The sequence below is a fragment of the Herpailurus yagouaroundi genome, unplaced genomic scaffold, assembly GCF_014898765.1.
Source record: "Herpailurus yagouaroundi ecotype Mexico unplaced genomic scaffold, PumYag 193, whole genome shotgun sequence".
Classification (NCBI taxonomy): Eukaryota; Metazoa; Chordata; class Mammalia; order Carnivora; family Felidae; genus Herpailurus; species Herpailurus yagouaroundi.
The window spans coordinates 5,974,406-5,996,395 of NW_024412424.1; the positions used below are offsets into that span (position 1 = coordinate 5,974,406).

Sequence of the window (21,990 nt, forward strand, 5' to 3'; positions counted from 1 at the left end):
AATGCTTAATCCAAAGAACTTTCTTTTCCTTACGTGCAGGCAGCTAATTGCTTAGGTTCTGAAAATGAGTAAGGAAGTGGGGTATTCAGAATCAGAAAATCTGAGTTCTCCCAATTGTCAAATGTGACTCTGAGCGCTTACACGGACACTGTATTTACCTTTATCTACAAAACAGGGGTGTGACACACACCTCCACTATCCACTAGAGCAAGCTTTATGACACACAATGGTTATGATGCAAAGGAGTGTTTCTGTAACCTATAAAAACTTACCAAGTTATGTAGTATTAAGACTTTTTTCATTTTAGAGGAAAGAACACTAGTTTCCTCAAGTGTGTCCTTTTCAACTGTTCTGAACCTGAACATGTAATTATAATTAATAACATTGATACTGAGACACTTCCAAATATAAAAATAATTTAACACAATCAATGTAATGAAGATTGACCTTCAAAGAAGAGCTATATACTTATTCTGTTCCAGCTTCTATTTATTCAAAACATTTAGGAACTGCATTCAGAAATGTTAAAGGCATGCAGAGAAGTCTCAATATTAGAGTCATATTTTGTGGTTTTGGAAAAAAATATAGCTCCAAATGGATCATCTACCCTTTTAAATTGGCTTCTAAAGATGTATATATGTCTAAATGCCATGTACAAAGACACACATACATAAAATCACACCTATCCTTAAAAAATGATAATGTATAATTATTGAGAGCAGGCAACAGATCCAAGTAAGACCACAAGATTCTGAGAAAGGGCACCATCCATCACTTAAGCGTAAGTTATATATATATAACTTTCCAATGAAAATACCTTAAAGAAGCTAACTATTTGGAGGGGTAAGTTCTGGAACATAAATTAAAAAATAAAAAGCCAGATAAAAATCAGCCTGACATGAAACAGTCACACTTCATAAGTAATCAATAAATAAAATATCTAGGACTAGTTATTTCCAACCACACTCCAATGATGTCAAACGGTTTTGGTAAAAGTAACAGGGAAGATGCTGAGGAGAGTGTTTTCTTGAAATGTTTATACATGAAAAGCCTAATGTGGGGGCGCCTGGGTGGCGCAGTCGGTTAAGCGTCCGACTTCAGCCAGGTCACGATCTCGCGGTCCGTGAGTTCGAGCCCCGCGTCGGGCTCTGGGCTGATGGCTCGGAGCCTGGAGCCTGTTTCCGATTCTGTGTCTCCCTCTCTCTCTGCCCCTCCCCCGTTCATGCTCTGTCTCTCTCTGTCCCAAAAATAAATAAAAAAACGTTGAAAAAAAAATTAAAAAAAAAAAGAAAAGCCTAATGTTAAAAATATTTCCTACTGGGGCACCTGGCTTGTTCAGTCGGTACAGCATGTGACTCTTCATCTCAGGGTCATCAGTTCAAGCCCCACATTGGTTATTAGAGCACACTCACACACAAAAAAATCATATTAAAATGAAGCCATTACTAAAGATTTTATTTTTATTTATTTATTTTTTTCAACGTTTATTTATTTTTGGGACAGAGAGAGACAGAGCATGAACGGGCGAGGGGTAGAGAGAGAGGGAGACACAGAGTCGGAAACAGGCTCCAGGCTCTGAGCCATCAGCCCAGAGCCAGACGCGGGGCTCGAACTCACGGACCGCGAGATCATGACCTGGTTGAAGTTGGACGCTTAACCAAGACTGCGCCACCCAGGCGCCCCGTTAAAGATTTTATTTTTAAGTAATCTCTATGCCCAACATGGGGATTGAACTTACAACCCCGAAATCAAGAGTTGCAGGCTCTACCGACTGGGCCAACCAGGCACCCCTAGTGTTTCAAAATCATGTAATGCCAATATTTTATAATTATTAAATATTTAACTATTTGCCCATCTGAATCATAACTGATTCTAAATGAATTAAGTCTAAGCTTACAAAATTTTACACCCCCAAGTTACAACACAACTTAGTTTCCATCCCTAAACTGCTTTAAAGAACACATTCCAGGGGAGCCTGAGTGGCTCAGTCAGTTAAGTGTCCGACTCTTGGTTTCAGCTCAAGTTATCATACATAACGGTTCATGGGTTCAAGCCCAGATTCAGACTCTGACAGTGTGGAACCTGCTTGGGATTCTCACTCACTCCCTCGCTCTCTGACCCGCCCCCACTCGCATGCACAAAGTCTGTCTCTCTCTCTCTCTCAATAAATAAATAAACTTAAGAAAGAAAAAAAAGAACACATTCCAAAGTTAAAATCACTTTCCATCTTCCTTCATCCATCTGACAATGATTAGTGACAAGAGGGACTTGGGCAGAAAGGCATAAGATAACTTCAAGAAGTTCTCCCACACCTAAGTATCTTATTCATAGGTATACATGGCCCACTCACCAGTTATAATCAAACCATGATGCATAACTAGGAATAATAATGTGATTGGTCTGCTCTGTCACATTATCTTCTCCTGGGTCAAGTGAACGACTCTGATCACCTTTGCTAGGATCTTCGTCTTCCTATAGGAAAGAAGCCAGAGTTGAGAGAAACAGAGAACTACAGAGAGATATGTAACAGCTTTCAAAATTGTGATATTAGGGCATAAAATGAGGCCAGTTGATCCAATTTCAAGGATTAGAAAAACAAATTTCAAATAAAAACAACCCTTCACAGTTTTAAGGTACCTTCACAAGATTCCCAGATGACACAGCAGATTTTATTCCTTGCTTTTACAGATGAGGGAATCAACTCAGAGAAGACTCAAAACTTTTCTCACAATAGCTTGCTTCTTGCTTGTCCAGTTTTATCTAATCCTGGGGTCACATATCTAGCTCTCAAGTGATTTATAAGGAGGTGACTCAAAGACCCTAATGAGGCATAATGACAAGCTTTCCCCTATCCCAAAGATTCATCAGTAAGTATCTGCTAGCAGCTACATGCACCTTATTCATTCCTCACAGTAACAGCAGCGATTACTACTACTTTTGTGGGTGAGAAAATGACGCACAGAGCTATTAAGTTATAAACAGGGTAGGAGTGCCTGAGTGGCTCAGTCGGTTGAGCATCCGACTTCGGCTCAGGTCATGATCTCACGGTTCGTGAGTTCAAGCCCCACATCGGGCTCTGTGCTGACAGCTCGGGGCCTGGAGCATGCTTTGGATTCTGCGTCTCCCTCTCTCTCTGCTGCTCCCCTGCTCACACTCTGTCTCTCTCTCAAAAATAAGTAAAGATAAAAAAGATAAATAAAATTAAAAAATAAATAAATAAACAGGGTAGGTAGAATTCCAGAAATCCCGGATAGAGGGCCTACACTCTTAATCATTTTCACTAACAAAAGTCAGCTCTGATTTTTATCCAATTTAAAGAGGTTTTAACTAATGATTCCACCTGAAAACCTGGCCTGGCTAATACAATAATTTAAAAATCACTGCTGTGGGTCAAAATACAAGAACATTTCTTATGCTTCCAAAAAAAAAATAGTAATAATTACTTCTAAATAATATCATGTAATACAAAGTTTGTATTCAAATGGTTCCAATTAACCCAAAAATGCCTTTTATACATTTTTGTTCCCAAATCAGAACCTAATCAAGGAATCCGTATTAAGTCACATTTGCATCTCTTCAGTTACCTTTAATCCCTGCCTCCCTCTGGGGGTGTATTTAATGAAATTCAAAGGTTTTAAAATTCCAGACCACACAACTTGTACAATGTTTAACAATTTCTATTTATCTTATTGATTCTTCATAATTAACTTGCAATTAAACATTTTTATCAAAAATATTACAGGAAGTAAGTTTTTTGACACTCAGATGTTTTCCAATTTTGTACAGTTAAATCTACAACCTTTCGTCTGTGTTTTTACTGTTTTTATTCTTATGAAATTCTTTCATATTAAAAACCAGTTCTACACTTTAATTTCTATCTTTAACTTCATTCAGTGTAAATATCTGTGCGGCATTATTTGAAGTGAGGATCTAGTATTACTGCCTAGAAACTTAAGACAGTAATTTCCTTAAGATTAATGAGTATAGAAAAAAGGTAATGTTTGAAAGTCCCAAGGAACTCTGGTTGTTACTTAAATGATGGTTAAACAAGTATGCTAATATTGATGACAAAAGTAAAAAATGTTATTTCCCAAATCAGGGGAGCTAGTAAAAAATATGCACATGGTTAAAGTGGTTTTGAAATGAAGGTTTCACAAACTCAATTAGAACACAAAATATATCCTTTATTCAGGAGAGAATGGCACTGCAATTAATAAAGGCCAAGAGGATGCACCGGGGTGGCTCAGTCAGTTAAGCCTCCGACTTGGGCTCAGGTCATGATCTCACCATTCATGAGTTCAAGCCCTGTGTCAGGCTCTGTGCTGACAGCTCGGAGCCTGGAGCCTGGAGCCTGGAGCCTGGAGCCTGCTTCAGATTCTGTCCCTCTCTCTCTCTGCCCCTCCCCTGGGTGGCTCAGTCAGTTGAGCGTCCAACTTCAGCTCAGGTCATAATCTCACGGCTCGTGGGTTCAAGCCCCGCACTGGGCTCTGTGCTGAGTGCTCAGACCCTGGAGCCTGCTTCGGATTCTGTGTCCCCTTCTCTCTCTGCCCCTCCCCCGCTCATGCTCTGTCTCTCAAAGGTGAATAAAGATTTAAAAAAAAATTTTTCTTGATTAAAAACATAAATAAATAAAGGCCAACAGTCTATGGTTTAATTATCTGAGTAAGGAAACACACGGGATGGCATCGTGGGACGAGGTGTTACAGTAAATACGTCTAACAAGTTTTGGGTTCAATTATACAACAGACTTAGCCTTGGTTTCAAAATGTCCCCTGCCCCTGGCATAAACAAAATCTCCTATGCCCAATTGTTTGGCTTTTTATTTGGGTCTCTTTCACTACCACATAAGAGTATTTACACAAAATGATGACATATTTTTATAAATGTAACATTTGTTAATGATTTTAAGTAGTTGGTTAACTGAAGAACTCTGATTTAAAAAAGAAAATCATAGAGGTGCCTGGCTAGCTCAGTCAGTGTAACATGCAACTCTTGATGTCAGGGTTATGAGTTCAAGGCCCACACTGGATAAGGGATAACTTAAAATTAAAATCTTAAAAAAAAAAAAATTAAAATCATAAGGACAATTCAGATGAAGAGCCTTACATAGAGGAGTTTCTTGAAATACTTTTCAGGGCAATCCTGTCATAAATACGTTCATTCCTTGAATGTATAAAAACAATAAATGTCAATTTGGGGGATTTCTCTGACTCAATGAAAAAGAACTATCCATTTTCAGCAAAGGAAGAAAGTTATTTCAGAGAGATTAGGGATTAGTTACACTTATTAATAACACAAACGACAGTTTGAATGAACAATGGGCCATCTACTAAAAAGAAAAGTAAAATCCTGCCTTAAATCCAACACCTTTCAACAGCATAATTATTGATATGTCTCCACCGTAGAACTGATCAAACAGGAAGCAGCTGACTGTAATAGCTCCAAAAAGGTTAAGAGCATGATCAAAAGCTGTACTGGCTGTGGACTGAAATTGTACTGATATAAATGGAAGGGAGAAAATCAAGGCAAGGTATGGTCCCTGCTCACCCGTACCATTGGATAACACCTGGAACACTGCATTCAGCTCTGATTACCACCTTGCAACTAGAGCTATAATGGAATCGGAAATTAGCATAGGAGAGACACTACATGAGAAGATAGAAATTTCCTTTTAAAAAATCTTAGGAGTCGAGAAAGACAAATTATTTCAGAGATGGGTTGAAAACAAAAAATTAGAAGGGCCTCAAAATTGAGTATTTCTAAGGCACTTTCAATCAGTGTTTCTACTGCTCCATACATTGAACCCTTAGATAGCTACTTTTGCACCAGGCGTAATTAAATTGTTACCTTTCCTCCTGTTGTGACTGTTTCTTCATCCTGCTCATCTGCAAAATCAAAATATACAATTATGTAAAAATCAGGTATATATGCTCTTTGGATTACTTGGAAACTTCAAGATAATTTTTAAAACTTTATATAATTATTACTAGAGAGGGAAAAGGAAAGAAATAAAACATTATTAAAGCAAACCCACCTCTAATAATTCAGTAAAGTGGTACTGTACACAGAAGCACAAAGATGAATAGAGCTTCAAGCATTAAATAATTAAAAATTTCCAACAACAGGGAATTTATAATTAATTACTGCTTAGGCTACTAATCTCAGTTATGATCTTGCTAATAAAAGGTAAGGGACTTGATTAGGACTCTAACCACTTGAGATTTAATGAAACAAAGTAATGACATTTTGGATCTCAGAGGAAATGAGTTAAGAAATGAGGAGTAAAGAAAAGAGGTGAGAATCAATCACTACAAAGTCCTGGTAAGAGTGTTAATACCTTCTGAGGATAGAAGACTCCAAAACCTAAATGCTGGCCTTGCAAAAGAACAGGAATAAACCCAAGTATAATTTAAACCAGGCAGCTGATTTCCACAGCAAAAAGTGAAAGTGCCAGTGTGGACATCTGTTTATATATTAACTATTGCTGCGTTTACATGACAATGGCAAAGTTGATTAACTGTGACAGAGACCATATAGCCCATACTGTATAAAATACTAGCTGGCCCTTTCCAGATAAGTATGCCAACATCTACATTGGAGAATATAAAAAGATCAGTAATACATGAACAGTTAGTACTCAAACGTTCAACCATATTCTATAGAATGCCTCTACTATGTGTCCAAATGCTAAGGACACAATGAAAAACAAGAAAAGGTCCCTGTCTTCATTGAGTTTACACGCCAGTTGGGAGTGGCAGACTAGAGAGAAAATACACAAAAAGATTTCAGATAATAAAGCTGGTATACAGAGAAAAACAAATTAATATATTTTAGAGAGGGATTGGGTGGGTGAACCCTTCTAAATAAAGAGGGAAGTGTCTCTGAAAAGGTAACATTTTAGCTGAAACATAAGGGAAGGACAAAAGCATTCCAGGGACAGGAAGCAGCCTGATCAAAGAGCCTCAGGTGGGGACGAACCTGACACCTTCACAAATCTGAAAGGTCACTATGAGCTTTGAAAGCTGGGAGAAATGAGCACAAGAGCAGAGTGCAGTCACACAAAGCACTGGCACTAAAGTTAGACCTAGACCGGAGTCTGTGCTCTGCCGCTTAATAGCTTTATGTTTGAAAACATTACCGAACCCCTCTAGGCTCATTTCCTCATTAATAACACAGGACTGGGGCACTTGGGTGACTCAGTCAGTTAAGCATCGAACTTCAGCTCAGGTCATGATCTCACTGCCTGGGACTTTGAGCTCTGTATTGGGCTCTGTGCTGATAGCTCAGAGCCTGGAGTGTGCTTCAGATTCTGTGTCTCCCTCTCTCTCTGCCCCTCCCCTACTCAAGCTCTGTCGGTCTCTCTCTCTCTCTCTCTCTCTCTCTCAAAAATAAATAAACATTAAAAAATTATTTCTTTAAAAAAACATAACACAAGACTAACATGGTTTTACAATGAAATGTGAACATATGTAGAATGATACCTGGCAGGTACTTAGGCAAAACAGAGATGGGCACTGTTGTTTGATTTCTAAGTTAGACAAACAACTGCTAACAGGAATAGGAGATTCACCATGTGGTAAATAACTTATGGTCACCCAGTTCTGCACAGGGACTACTTTTTTTCTAGGAAGTGACTAACAGTTCTAAATAAGGTTGTCAAAATGAATTTTTTGTTCTTTGGATCTTGGTAAACCCCATGATAACCAATTTTTCACTAGATGGTGGTAACACAACTTAATGATCTCTCTCTGGTCAAAACACACCATTTAAATTTAGTTTGACAGGGGCGCCTGGGTGGCTCAGTCGGTTAAGCTTCCAACTTCGGCTCAGGTCATGAGCTCACGGTTCATGGGATCAAGCCCTGCTCTGTGCTGATAGCTCAGAGCCTGGAGCCTGCTTTGAATTCTGTGTCTCCCTCTCTCTCCCCCTCCCCCGCTCAAGCGCTTGCTCTCACTCGTGCGCTCTCAAAAATAATAAACATTAAATACAAAATTTTAAATAAATAAAATAAAAATATATTTAGTTTAACAGATTTCTGTCCCAGAGGTAGTCTTGGTACCTAAAGGAAATTCACTTCTGCTAATACTAAAGTAGGAGGGCCACCTGCTTATGGATTCCTAAACAGTACTCATAAATGTTCTCTTCCTCCTTCTAGATGTGGACAATCACACTCTCACCTCAGCCCCTGGAATCTGGACCTTTCAGTGATCTCAAGGAAGGAAGGAAAGAAGGAAGGAAGGGAGGGAGGGAGGGAGGGAGGGAGGGAGGAAGGGAAGAAGGGAGGAAGGAAGGGAGGAAGGGAGGGAGGAAGGAAGGAAAGAAGGACTGGGGATATTTAGCTAGGTGACATGTAAGGCAGAATATGGACCAGTTAAAACAATAAACAACTCTGAAGAGGAATTCCCAGTTGATGAATCAGTTACCCTTGGCACATGGTTCAGGTTATATCTAATGCAGAAAGCCAGATGATTAAGTGATACGTGGAAAAGCCTGTTGGTTCCTAGATGAGAGGCCAGGACAACAATTTAAAATTCCACAGACTCTAGCTCTCCAGCTGCGATGAGCAGCATCTTCAGCCGTAACACCCCTGCTGTTTAGACCTCGAGCCATTCGCAAACACAAACAGCTCTTATACCCAGCACTGAAAGTTTTAGATCCAACTGAAACTTCTATCCAGTTCTTAAAACTGGCTTCGATTTGACTACTTTGATAAAGTCCATTAAAAAAACACTCTCGGGGCACCTGGGTGGCTCAGTCGCTTAAGCGTCCGACTTCGGCTCAGGTCATGATCTCACAGTCTGTGAGTTTGAGCCCCGCATCAGGCTCTGTGCTGACAGCTCAGAGCCTGGAGCCTGCTTCGGATTCTGTGTCTCCCTCTCACTCTGACCCTCCCCTATTCATGCTCTGTCTCTCTCTGTCTCAAAAATAAATAAACGTTAAAAAAACTTTAAAAAAAAAAAAACAAAAAACACTCTCATAGTAGCTCCCATTTTTAAAAGGACAATTGTCTACACTCATAAAACTACAGACTGATTCCTTTTTAGGATATATAATTAAAAAACAGAAACTATCAGGGCACCTGGATGGCCCAGTGGGTTGAGCATCCAAGCCTTGATTTCGGCTCAAGTTATGGTCCCAGGGTCATGGGGTCAAGGTAAGCGTGGGCTTGTGCTAAGCATGGAGCCTGCTTAATATTCTTGTGTGCTCTCTCTCCCTCCCTTCCTCTCCCAAGCTCTCTAAAATAAAGGTAAAATAAAATAAAATGGGTAATTAAAAAATCATAGAAACTATAATTCTATTTAACAAACTGTCCCAGTAAAGAGTATCCAGTCTTAACAATCATTTACTCTGTCACATTACAGAAAACATTAAAAGTCTATGTATAGCTAGTTTTGTTTTCTTGGCCTTTGATTCAGTGGACAAGTACCAGTTGTGGAATAGACAAGCTTATAGAAAATGGAAATTATTAATAGTTATTAATATTCTATTAAGAATGTTAAAAGACAATTAAGATAGAAATGTTTTGACAGCATTTGTTTCATTTATTTTGTTGACCTAACACCAACTTTACATAAACTGTCATCAAGATAATTTTCTATTTCTACTTCTGACATCAAAATTGGACCTGATGTTCAATGATAGGCTTTAAGCCAGAAAAGGATGATATAGTGAAATGAAGTAAAAAACAAAACAAGACAAAACAAAACAAAACAAAAAAAAACCCTCACTACCTACTAGCTGCCATCAAGAATCTCTATAATTTAAAAAAAAAAAAAAAATAATAAAAAAAAAAAAAAAAAAAAAAGAATCTCTATAATTTATTTGGAATACAGAATTCACTTAGTGAAAAGATAAAGAAACTGAAGTTTCATTTTCCACATAAGGAGACCTCAAAAACCCCTTTCAGGTGTAAAATTCCCTAAAGTCAAAAATTCAGTATAAATTTATAAATATATAAATTATATAAATCCTGAAAACACTAGGTTCTCCCTTAATTTTTACAAGTGAACAGAGAAACTGAGATCCATATACAATTCTCAAAAACAAAGATGTTTACAACCACCTCTACTTTTTTTAAGTGGAACAAGTGACTACGTTCCTCTCTCCCACCCTCCAGCACATCCAAGGACCATGATGTCCTCATAAAAATGTACTCTATAATTTGTAAATACTACTATGAATGGATGATAGGATTCTCATTTTATACTATTTAGCCAACTAGAAGAAATACTTTAGGAAACAGAAGTATTTAAGAGTCAACAGACTTAAAAAAAAAAAAAAAGGCAATAGACTTTTGCTCTAAAGATGCAAAAATCAAATCAGTAAAGAGTAGAAAAAAAATGATCACAGGAATTTAAATTTCCTAATATGGCAGCAAACGAAACTAACAGTGGTGCTAGGGTGACCATGGTCACTATCTGCGCTGGAAAGCATAGCAACTGGAAGCAACATCTCTGAGGAAAGGAACAATCATTAGAGGAGCTGAATCAATAAGAGAGACAACAACACAGAAGTGTACAGATTGTTTGGTTTTTACCTAGATCTGCCACAGTTCCTCCTTTAACAGGTGTATTTTCACTATCTTTCTTTGGGTTCACTAGAAAGAAAAAAAAGAGTCATGATTTAGGGGGAAGTTCTACTTTTTTAAAAGAAGAAAAAATAAAAGATGATTAAAAAGTACATGAATCTCATTGCAAACCACCACCATCCAGTGTTCACCTTCATGAAAAACTGTAAATCTGATGAAAAAAATACTAACACTTAATATAAGACTGCCATTTTGCAATTAATTACCCAAGCATCAATTTTTTCATGATAAAAGTACACAATACACAAATATAGAGAGCAAAACCTGAAAAGAACCTTTCAATCCCTTCCCCCAAAGTATTTTTTATTACATTTTCTGTGTGTTTGTGGATTCCCATTTTTGTGCCATTCATTTAGGTAAATAAACTCAGGGAGAACGGATACCTATTATATATCTCTGTAAACTTCAAAACCTGTATGAGGGGTTTAGGGGCTCCTGGATGGCTTGGTCAATTAAACATCTGACTTTTGGTTTCAGCTCAGGTCACGATCTCACAGTCATAGGATCAAGCCCTATGTCCCACTCCATGCTGAGCGTGGAGCCTGTTTGAGCTTCTCTCCCTCACTCTTTGACCCTTCCTGTTCATATTTTCTTTCTCTCAAGGTAAATAAATAAACCTAAAAAAACCCACAAAACCTGTATGAGGGGTTTAAATCTTACAGCTCTGTTATCCATACTGTGCTTCTTCCTTAGCATTCTACCCATGTCATTCAACTGTGTGCCTATATGACCATTCCATGTTAAGTGTTTTTAGTTACATTTATAGTTAAATTATATACAACTATTTCATTTAAATGAAATGAAATGAATCCACTGTGTCCATGGATGGGTCATACATAAGGTAACCAGCCCTATGTTGATGGCAACTGTTGTTTATTTTCAATTTTTCACTATTACATAATCCCCATCCTCTTACATTCGTCTTTTTTTTTTTTGAGAGAGAGAGACAGAGTATGAGCGGGGGAGGAGCAGAGAGAGAGAGAGAGAGAGAGAGAGAGAGAGAGGGAGACACAAAATCTGAAGCAGGCTCCAGGCTCCGAGCTGTCAGCACAGAGATCAATGCGGGACTTGAACTCACAAGCTGTGAGATCATGACCTAAGCCAAAGTCAGACGCCCAACTGAGCCACCCAGGTGCCCCATCTTACATTCATCTCTAAGCGTGCCTATAATTACTTAAAATGGGCTCTGAAATTAAAACTGCTACTGCACGTACACATTAAAATTGAACAAATAAACTGTGTTAAGTGGCTTCATTAATTTATACTTCTACCAACAGCATCTGAAAATACCCACTTTCTCAAAACATCAGTACTCTGTGAATCATCTATTTTCTAAGTCTGGAAAATCTAATAGATGAAAAGTGTTACTTTAATAATTTATATATCCTTGATTAAGAGAGGTTGAGCATCTTTCCACACATTTAATGGCCCTGAAATTTGATAAAATTACCAGTACATAAATACTTTGCCCTTAAATACAAATCAAAAACACATTGAGATACCACCTCACACCGGTGAGAGTGGCTAACATTAACAACTCAGGCAACAAGAGATGTAGGCTAGGATGTGGAGAAAGAGGAATCCTTTTGCACTGCTGCTGAGAATGCAAACTGGTGCAGCCACTCTGGAAAACAGTGTAGAGGTTCCTCAAAAAGTTAAAAATAGAACTACCCTACAACACAGCAATTGCACTATTAGGTATTTATCCAAAGGATACGGGTGTTGATTGAAAGGGGTACATGCACCCCAATGTTTTTTGCCAGTGCTATTGACAACAGCCGAAGTATGGAAAGAGACAAAATGTCCATCGACTGATAAATGAACAAGATGTGGTGTAGGGGCGCCTGGGTGGATCAGTTAAGCGTCTGACTTCAGCTCAGATCTGATCTCACCATTCTTGAGTTCGAGCCCTGTGTCGGGCTTTGTGCTGACAGCTCAGAGCCTGAAGCCCACTTCAGATTCTGTGTCTCCCTCTCTCTCTGACCATCCCCCACTTGCATTCTATGTCTCTTTCTCAAAAATAAACATTTAAAAAATTTAAAAAAAAAGACATCACACACACAGAGGAATATTACTAGGAGATCAAAAAGAACGAAATCTTATCATTTGCAACAACATGGATAGAACTAGAGTATACTAAGCTAAGCAGAATATGTCAGAGAAAAATATATGATTTCACTCATATATAGAATTTAAGAAACAAAACAGATGAACCTAGGGGAAAGGAAGCAAAAATAAGATAAAAACAGAGAGGTAGACTCTTAAATACAAAGAAAAACCAGGGCTGCTGGCAGGGTGTTGGGTGGGGATATGGCCTAAATTGGTGATGGGCATTAAAGAGGGCACTTGTTAGGATGAGCACTGGGTATTATATGTCAGTGATAAATCTCTAAATTCTATTCCTGAAATCATTAACACTATATGTTAACTAATTTGGGATTTAAATTTTAAAAATAAATAAATAATAAAGTAGGTCTTCCAATGGGGAGGGGAGGAATACAAATTTAGGGTTCGAATTCTTTGTTAAATGACTAATGAATATTTCATCTAAGGCTAACACTTGCATTAAGTACATCAGTATTTGGAAATTTACTTAAATAATTTTGTTTTTAAATTTGGAACTTGAATCCACCTGAAGCTTAAATTCTTATTTATGACACAAAAAAGAATACAAAAGTTTTCCAGATGTATTTATGCAACCGTTTGGTCTTTTCCCACAAACTGGCACTGCGAAAGTCACCGTAAATTAAATTTATAAACAAATATGGATCTACAGTTGAACCAACCATTCTACTCCACTAAGGGATTCAGCCATTCCTGTGTCGAAATCATATACTATTCATTATTACAGGTTTATAGTTTAGACAGTTATCTATTAAGACTACCACCACCTTCTTAGTTTTTTTATTTAAAATAAATATTTCGGGGGTGCCTGGCTGGCTTAGTCCAAAGAACATGCAACTCTTGATCTTGGGGTTGTGAGTTTGAGCTCCACGTTGGCTGCAGAGATTAAATAAATAAACTTAAAAAAATAAAATAAAATAACGAAGGGTGCCTGGGTAGCTTAGTCAGTTATGCGCCCAACTTTGGCTCAGGTCATGATCTCACAGGTTTGAGGGTTAAAGCCCCGCATCAGGCTCTGTGCTGACAGATTGAGCCTGGAGCCTAGAGCCTGCTTCAGATTGTCTCTCTCTCTCTCTCTCTCTCTCTCTCTCACCCTTCCCTTGTTCAAAAAATCATAATGGCAGACTTATGCCCAACCACATCAACAATTCTGTTACATTTTAGTGGGCTTCATATTCTAATTAAAAACAGAAAATGTGGGGACATTTGGGTGGCTCAGTCAGTTAATCGACCAACTCTTGATTTCGGCCCAGGTCACAATCTCACGGTTCCTGGAATGGAGCCCCACGATGGGCTCTGAGGTGACAGTAAAGAGCATGCTTGGGATTCTCTCTCCCTCTCCCTCTCTCTCTGCCCCTCCCCCACTCACTCTTTAGGCATGCAGCATGCACACACTCTCTCTCAAAATAAATAAATTTGAAAAAGAATGTGGTGAGAACAGACTTTCTAAAAAATAATAAACAGATTTTAAAAATGTGTTTTTTTAGGAGAATAAAAACAAGACTCAACAATATCCTGTTTAAAAGTGATATACTTTACATAATCAAAGTGAAACTAACAGGATGCAAGAGAGATGTAAGTCAGAAATCTAAAGTGTAAGAACAGGGGCACCTGGGTGACTCAAGCATATGACTCTTGATTTCGGCTTAGGTCATGATCTCACCATTAGATCAAGGCCCACATAGGGCGCCGCGCTGACAGTGTAAAGCCTGCTTGGGTTTCTCTCTCTCCCTTCTCTCTGCCCCTCCCCCATGCGCACACAGGAGAAGGACAGAGAAATAACTAAACCTTAAAATAAATATTTATTCATAAATAAATAATAAATTTTAAATAAATAAACTTTAAAAACTAAAGCGTAAGAACAAAGCTATGTAATTTACAGAACTGCTATATTGGAGTTGAGTACATGAGGACTAATACAAAAAATGTAGAAGTAAAGAACAGTGTGGTTTGATGAGCTTTATTATTACCAGAGAACCTGGCCTTCAAGACAAGCACTACAATGGCACCTAGAGACACACAACACAAGAGTCAGTTCATCAGGAGGACATGATGGTACTAAATGTATATGCCCTTAAGTAACAGAGCTTCAAAGTAGTATATGAAAATATGTAAGAGAAAAAAAATTCTCAGGAATCAGAGACAAAAACAGACAAACCCACAAATACAGTTAACTAACATCTTACTCCTAATAACTGATTTAAACAGATTAAAATGTACATGGATAAGTGCTCCACCTTCTCATATGTATATTCATTCTACTAGGATTTAAGAACAATTTTTTTTTTTAATGTTTTTATTTATGTTTGAGACAGAGAGAAACAGAGCATGAGCAGGGGAGAGGCAGAGAGAGAGGGAGACACAGAATCCGAAGCAGGCTCCAGACTCTGAGCTGTCAGCAGAGAGACCGACGCGGGGCTCGAACTCACAGACTGTGAGATCACGACCTGAGCTGAGGTCGGACGCTTAACTGACTGAGCCGCCCAGGCGCCCCAAGAACCATTAATTTTAAAGTATTGCTAAATTTAGAGAACTTTTTAGTCACAGTGTTTTTCTCAATAAGCAGCAAAAGTACACCAAAAGATTGTGAACCATGTAATTTCATAAACATTTTGACCTTGAAAGTTGGTAACCAGGGACAGAGAGCAAGAAATGATTCATTCCAAAGCACTGCTAAGAATGATTAAATCACACTAATACTCTCATAGTCTAGACAGAAGAATACAAACCATTTTTTGGAAGTACCACTTCCTCTATGTTGGGTACTGGTGTTGGGTCTTCCATGTCCTTGGTAAGATCTTCTTGCTCATCTTCCTCTTTCTGACTTCTGCGCTTCCCATAAAGACTAGCTTGGCTAAAACACACAAGGTATGTAAATATGTAAATAAGAATGACTATAGCTACTCCTAGCAGACAATTTCAAAGGCTTTAACCTCATTGTTATAATCTATGCTGAGAATTGCTTTAAAAGACAAATAGAAATTAAAAAAAAAAAGTAGGTACATTCCCAAATTACATCTAACCAGCCAAAAGGAAAATAAAAGTTATTGGGCATAAGAAATGAGTACAGAAATCCTACGATACAAATTGCAGACAGCATCCTAAAGGGTTTTAAATTAGTGTAATAAAAGAACATCTGCTAAGGATATACGGTACATACTTTATCTCACATCATAAACAATCACATAAGAAATTTTCTCAAAGATAACGTACAACCATATTTTCCTAGCTCTTTGTATCATCCAAATATCAGGAACTGCAAAGTAAAATCACCTAGGATGGCACTATTTTTTTTTTTTTTTTTTTTGTAAAAATTGCTATTGCTCTTTCTTTAGTTTATTTCAAAACTAACATATTCCAGAAAGCAGATTAGGGTTCAAACAAGAATGGAATAATTCCTTACCTTGAGGAATTACACAGGATACAAGACAGAAATTATCATCAACCTCCAATAACATGATGTGTACCAACACAGAGAAATAAAAATAAATTTTTTATAATAAATAAATAATTAAATATTCCAAGAAAATAAGAGTTAATCAGGATTGAAGGGACAGTTAAGCTAACTTGGAACTCTAACAATTCACCAAAAAGTAGGCAATATTTCAGGATGATGAATGAAGGCATAAAGGTATTAAGAAAAGAAATAACCTGTTCTGGGGAGGAATAAGCAGGAACCCTGAGCACACTGGCAAGTGAGAAGCAGTGGAGAAAGAAGTGATGGGAACACACAGTGGGCCAGCACGAGTCCTCACACTGCTGAGAGAGTGAGCAAAGTTCTCTTCTAAGAAGGAAAAGATACTGGAATAGATTAGAATCAGGTATATAGGCAAAAATATTTTTAAAAATTTTAATAAAAACTCCATGACAATTGTTTAAAAGTGTATGAACCTAAAGGTGGCAGGGAGATAAAATATGTTTAAAAAAAAAAAAAAAGGAAGAAAAGAAGCAGGGAAGATCAATAAAACAAACATTAGGAAAATAAATGTCAGTGTTTTTTTGTTAAAGGGAACTTACAATGAAACTCAAATGCCTGCTCAGCTCATGAGGGGACAGATGTATTCAGTTGAAGGACATACACACATCTATCTGGAGACTCAATTTGGTGGGCTTTACACTCAGAGGGGAGGATCACTGTGAGCCTCCTAGACACCATGTCTTGGTTTGGTGACCACTGGTGTCCTGGCACTGAACCTCAGCCCTTAAGTGGGAAGAAGGGTACATCGATTTCAGGCCCAGGAACACCTGGCAAAGTTGTGTGGCTTTCTTCACAGGGCTATCAGGGAGCTCTGAATTCTCTGCACATCAACCATAAGGTTCAGATTAGAGATTTAAGAAATAAGGTTACTCTCATAATAGCTAAAGAAAAATCTATTTTTGTGAGTTTTTTATATCACAGTATATTTGACAAAATGACAAAACTTAGACCTTTTTCACATCCCTAAAAGCTTCCAGGCATAGTTAACAATGGTTCAGATAACCCTACCCTTCAAGAAATAACATGATTCAAGGCATGTTCTGGGCATAAAGAAATGCTAATTTAGCCACAGAGTCAGTAAGAGGAAGCTAGTGGAAAGAAGATACAAAATATATCTTTACAGTCCAGTCAACAGCCAAAAATTTAACCAATTTATAGTCACATGAAAGCATAAATTTTGCAAGCTGTCATTTTCTAAGATGAAAATTATTTTGAGCCAGACAAGCCTGAAATTAAGTATCTACTTAATATATAAATGTGAAGTATTATCTGCCATTTATTAAGTATCTACTTCAGGCCAGAACCTGCACAGGGGCTTTAAAGTCTCACTTAATCCCCAAAACAACTTATTCAACAGAAACCAAAATCCCCACTCAAGCAAGATTTACTAAGTACAAATGTGATGCCCTGAACAAGGCATTACATTGAACATAAAATGGACATAGGTTCATTTCCTCTAGGAGTCATTCTGATCACAAATAGGACAGGTGGTAAAATGAGAGACACTAATTTCTTGGTGAAATTAGTGAATATATAATTTCTTAAATTCCTTACCAGCCACATTGCTCAATATACAATTAGATACAGAAAAAAGACTGTATTCAAGGTGCCAACATCAGATGGCCATCTTACAAAGGAGATGAAGAAAGGGGAAGGAAGAGAGAGGGGAAGAGGAAAAGGAAAGAAAGACGAAGAGCCAAACAATCTACCCTCAGACCTTGATGGTGACAGAATTTAGCTGAAAGGATACAGGAACAGGAAGCTGAGCGTCCAGTTTTGAATCCTGACTCTAAGCAAAAATCTCTATGTGACCTTGGAAAAGTCACCTCTCTACCCTGAACCTCAATCCCTGCTTCCTAAGAAAAAGATGTTTATGATACTTCAAAGATCCCTTTCAGTTTTAAGATTCTGTACATGGTTTCCACTCTCACTAAGCTCTGAACCAAAGCTCCAATCCAGAAGCCCAAGGTTTATTGCCTTCCCACAGCTACCCCAGAGAGAGAAAAATAGATTCTCTCTGAATTTGATCATGGAATTGGAGTGGCTATATTTAAAAAAAAATTTTTTTTCAACGTTTTTTATTTATTTTTGGGACAGAGAGAGACAGAGCATGAACGGGGGAGGGGCAGAGAGAGAGGGAGACACAGAATCGGAAACAGGCTCCAGGCTCCGAGCCATCAGCCCAGAGCCTGATGCGGGGCTCGAACTCACGGACCGCGAGATCGTGACCTGGCTGAAGTCGGACGCTTAACCGACTGCGCCACCCAGGCGCCCCAAGAGTGGCTATATTTTAAATACAAATTAGATATCATAGTATATTTTCTGTGGAATATAAAGTTAAATAAGTGTGTGTGTGTGTATGACGCACTATTATGCAGCCATAAAAAAAAAAGGAAATTCTGTTACTTGGGACACCAGGAATGGACCTTGAGGTCATTTTGCTAAGTTAAATAACTATGAGAAAAATAAATACCATATGATTTCTCTTATATGTGGAATCTAGGAAAAAAAATCATACAGGGAATACACTGGTGTTGCCAAAGGCAAGGGGTGTGGAGAATGGGTGAAGCTGGTGAAAAAGTATAAATTTCCAGTTATAAAATAAATAAATCCTGGGGGTGTAATATACAGTATAGTGGCTGCAGTTAACACTATATTGTGTATCTGGAAGTTGCTAAAAGAGTAAATCTTAAAAGTTCTCATCACAAGAAAAAATTCTAACTATGTGTGGTGTTGGATGTTAATTAGACTATGATTATGTCACTGTACAGATCTCCTTGAACACAAGGTGCCTTAGCATAAATACAACGTAAGATGGCCATCAGATAACATCTGACAAGATGAGCTGCCAAAGTCAGCCAACTTCCAGTATAAATGTAAGTCAGCCAACTTCCCTTGAGCAAAACTTCCAGTATAAGTGTAAAAATGTGGAACATCCTTTAGAGTTTGTTTTAATGCCTTCTGAGTCACTCTGCAGTTCTTACCCTTTCTTTCCACTTTTCTTCCGGGATTCTGTGGGTGTTGGAGGTGGAGGGGAAGGCGAATGTTTCCTCTTTCGAGCATTAGCTGATGCTTTCCTATCTCTTCTCTCTGGACTTCTGACTGGCTAGGAAGAAGTAAATGGAAATGAATATCAGCCAGCTTTTCGGACTCCTCCATTTCAACAAACCTTTGCCCAAGGTGGGTTTTCACCTAGCTCAGAGCAACTGAAAGGAACATCATTAAGTGTCTTGGACCACCCACAGTCAAGACTTTCTCCTAACCCTCCAGGTGATGCAGCACCAATGGAAATATCAAAACCATCCCCCAAGTATTCAAACTATGCTACAAAACAGACATGCCCAAATCCTGCACAACTAAAATATGTTCCTGTTCACATTATTTCCAGATGGGAAAAGCACTTTCAACAACTACTGAAGAATATGAAACATATGCTATTAGATTAATAATATACAAAGACTGGTGAATAATCTTGTGGAAATGTCTCTGAAACTGCTCCTGACACATCAGTAAAAGGAATATGAGAAAATTTTATGACATAAAAGATGTTAAATAAGATTGCAATTTATGATTTAAAAGTGAATCTACAGAAGTACAAATATCTCTATTTGCAGCTGGCATGATCTTATACATAGATAAGCCTAAGGAATCTAGAAAACACTTTCAGAGCTAAAGAGTTCAGCAGGTGCAGGATACACATATCAATATACAAAAGTCAACCTGTAGATGATAACTATGGATTTCATAAAACAGACAATAGTTAACACCTAAGATGACCCAAAGTACTATATTTGAGGTGCAAAAAATAAAAATAAAAAAACCAGAGATTAAAACATCAATTAAACATTATCTCTGGTACCATCATACTCCTTACAACTATCTGCTTCCTTTCAGAAGCTCTGTAGCATCAAATGGAAATCTGAGTCATTGTACAGAGCTATACAAGAAGCTTTAGAAAAAATCTAAACTGTACACACTGTACAGTAAGTCTGAAGCTGAACATTAAAAAAAAATTTTTGTAATGTTTATTTATTTTTGAGAGAGAGGGAGAGACAGAGAGAGCACAGCAGGGGAGGGTCAGAGAAAGGGAGACACAGAATCGGAAGCAGACTCCAGGCTCTGAGCTGTCAGCACAGAGCCTGACGTGGGGCTCAAACTCACGAACTATGAGATCATGACCTGAGCTGAAGTCAGGCATTTAAATGACTGAGCCACCCAGGTTTTTAAAATTTATTTATTTATTTTAGAGAGGAGACAGAAAGAGAATACCAAGCAGGCTCCGCAGTGTCAGCACAGCCCAATGCAGGACTCAAGCTCACAAAGTGTGACATCATGACCTGAGCCAAAACCAAGAGCCAGACACTTAACCGAATGAGCCACCCAGACACTCCTGAAGTTAAATTTTTAAAAAGAGCTATTAACGTTTTCTTGTTTTTTTAATTTTAGATAGAGAAAGACAGCACAAGTGGGGGAAAGGGGCAAAGGGAGACAGAATCTTAAGCAACCTCCGTGCTCAGTGCAGAGTCTGACACAGGGCTCAATCCTACGACCCTGGGATCATGACCTGAGCCAAAATCAAGAGTCAGATGCTCAATCACAAGAGCCACCCAGGCACCCCTTAACATTTAAGTAGGTTCCACGTCCAACGTGGATCTTGAACTCGTGACCCTAAGATCAAGAGTTGTTTGCTCCATCAACGTAGTCAGCCTGGTGCCCGCCCCTAAAAATACAGATTAAATCAATTTTGGGGCACCTGGATGGCTCAGACGGTTGAGCATCCAACTTCAGCACAGGTCATGATCTCGCAGTTGGGGAGTTCGAGCCCCGAGTCAGGCTCTGTGCTGACAGCTCAGAGCCTGGAGCCTGCTTCAGATTCTGTGTCTCCCTCTCTCTCTCTGCTCCTCCCCTGCTCATGCTCTATCTCTCAAAAATGAATAAATGTTTAAAAAAAATTCTTTTTAAATCGATTTTTACAGAATCTCCCTAAAAATAAGTGAATAAATTAATAAATAAACCATCTAAATCTGAACAGAAATGGCTATGGGCAGACCTGTTTAATAATGTGATGTAGAAATGAGACTATTCTTAGTGACAAAAAAGACTTGGTTGGAAATACAGTAAAGGAAAACTAATATGTAAGCATATGGGGGGGGGGCGCTAAATAAAAAAAAATAAGATTTAAGTCAAATTCCAAAGCAAATAAGGACAAATTAAAAATCAAAGGCTATGAAAACGTCCCAGTTTCTTTTAAGTAGGCTTCATGCTGAATGCAGAGCCCAACGTGGGTCTTCAATTCACAACCGTGAGATCCAGACCTGATCTGAGATCAAGTGTCAGACACTTAAATGACTCAGCCACCCAGGCACCTCGAAAAAGACCCACTTTTAAAAAATTTTTCTTAAAAAAATACACACAGCATGACAAAGAGTTTTAGTAAGAAAGTGTCAGGTGAAAAGAGATATGAAAAAACTGTACATTCTAAGTGAACAGTTAAAAGTATTTCTGTCTCAACAATTTTTCAAAGAAATAAAATACAAAACAAAAAGCAAAAACTTTATGCGTCCCCAGTAAAAGGGAATGAGAATCTTACCGAAGCGTGTCATCAGCCAACAGACCAACACATCCAAACCTTCTTCTCAGAACCCCCTCCCTCTCGTGACGCATCTACCTCCCAAGTTGTGGCTTCTCAAGAATCATGGATAAATATTAGGTGGTTGGGCTTCTTAACACTTTAAAGAGTAATAAATCTCACATCCTCCCACCTTAAAAAAGGGCTGAACCATACCTTTGAGACCTTGAA

At 38.2% G+C, this 21,990-nt stretch overlaps 1 protein-coding gene across 1 annotated transcript in view; it reads right to left on the minus strand.

Annotated features, from left to right (window-relative positions):
- Nucleotides 1-21,990, minus strand: part of SMARCC1 (SWI/SNF related BAF chromatin remodeling complex subunit C1) — a 177,750-nt gene that overhangs the window by 100,533 nt on the left and 55,227 nt on the right. Inside the window, exons 11-15 of the mRNA XM_040445559.1 lie at nt 19,175-19,296; nt 15,442-15,566; nt 10,538-10,597; nt 5,848-5,885; nt 2,351-2,472 (exon numbers count right to left, since the gene is read on the minus strand). Of these exons, the coding sequence (XP_040301493.1) occupies nt 2,351-2,472; nt 5,848-5,885; nt 10,538-10,597; nt 15,442-15,566; nt 19,175-19,296 (467 nt within the window). The remainder of the gene's footprint in view (nt 1-2,350; nt 2,473-5,847; nt 5,886-10,537; nt 10,598-15,441; nt 15,567-19,174; nt 19,297-21,990) is intronic.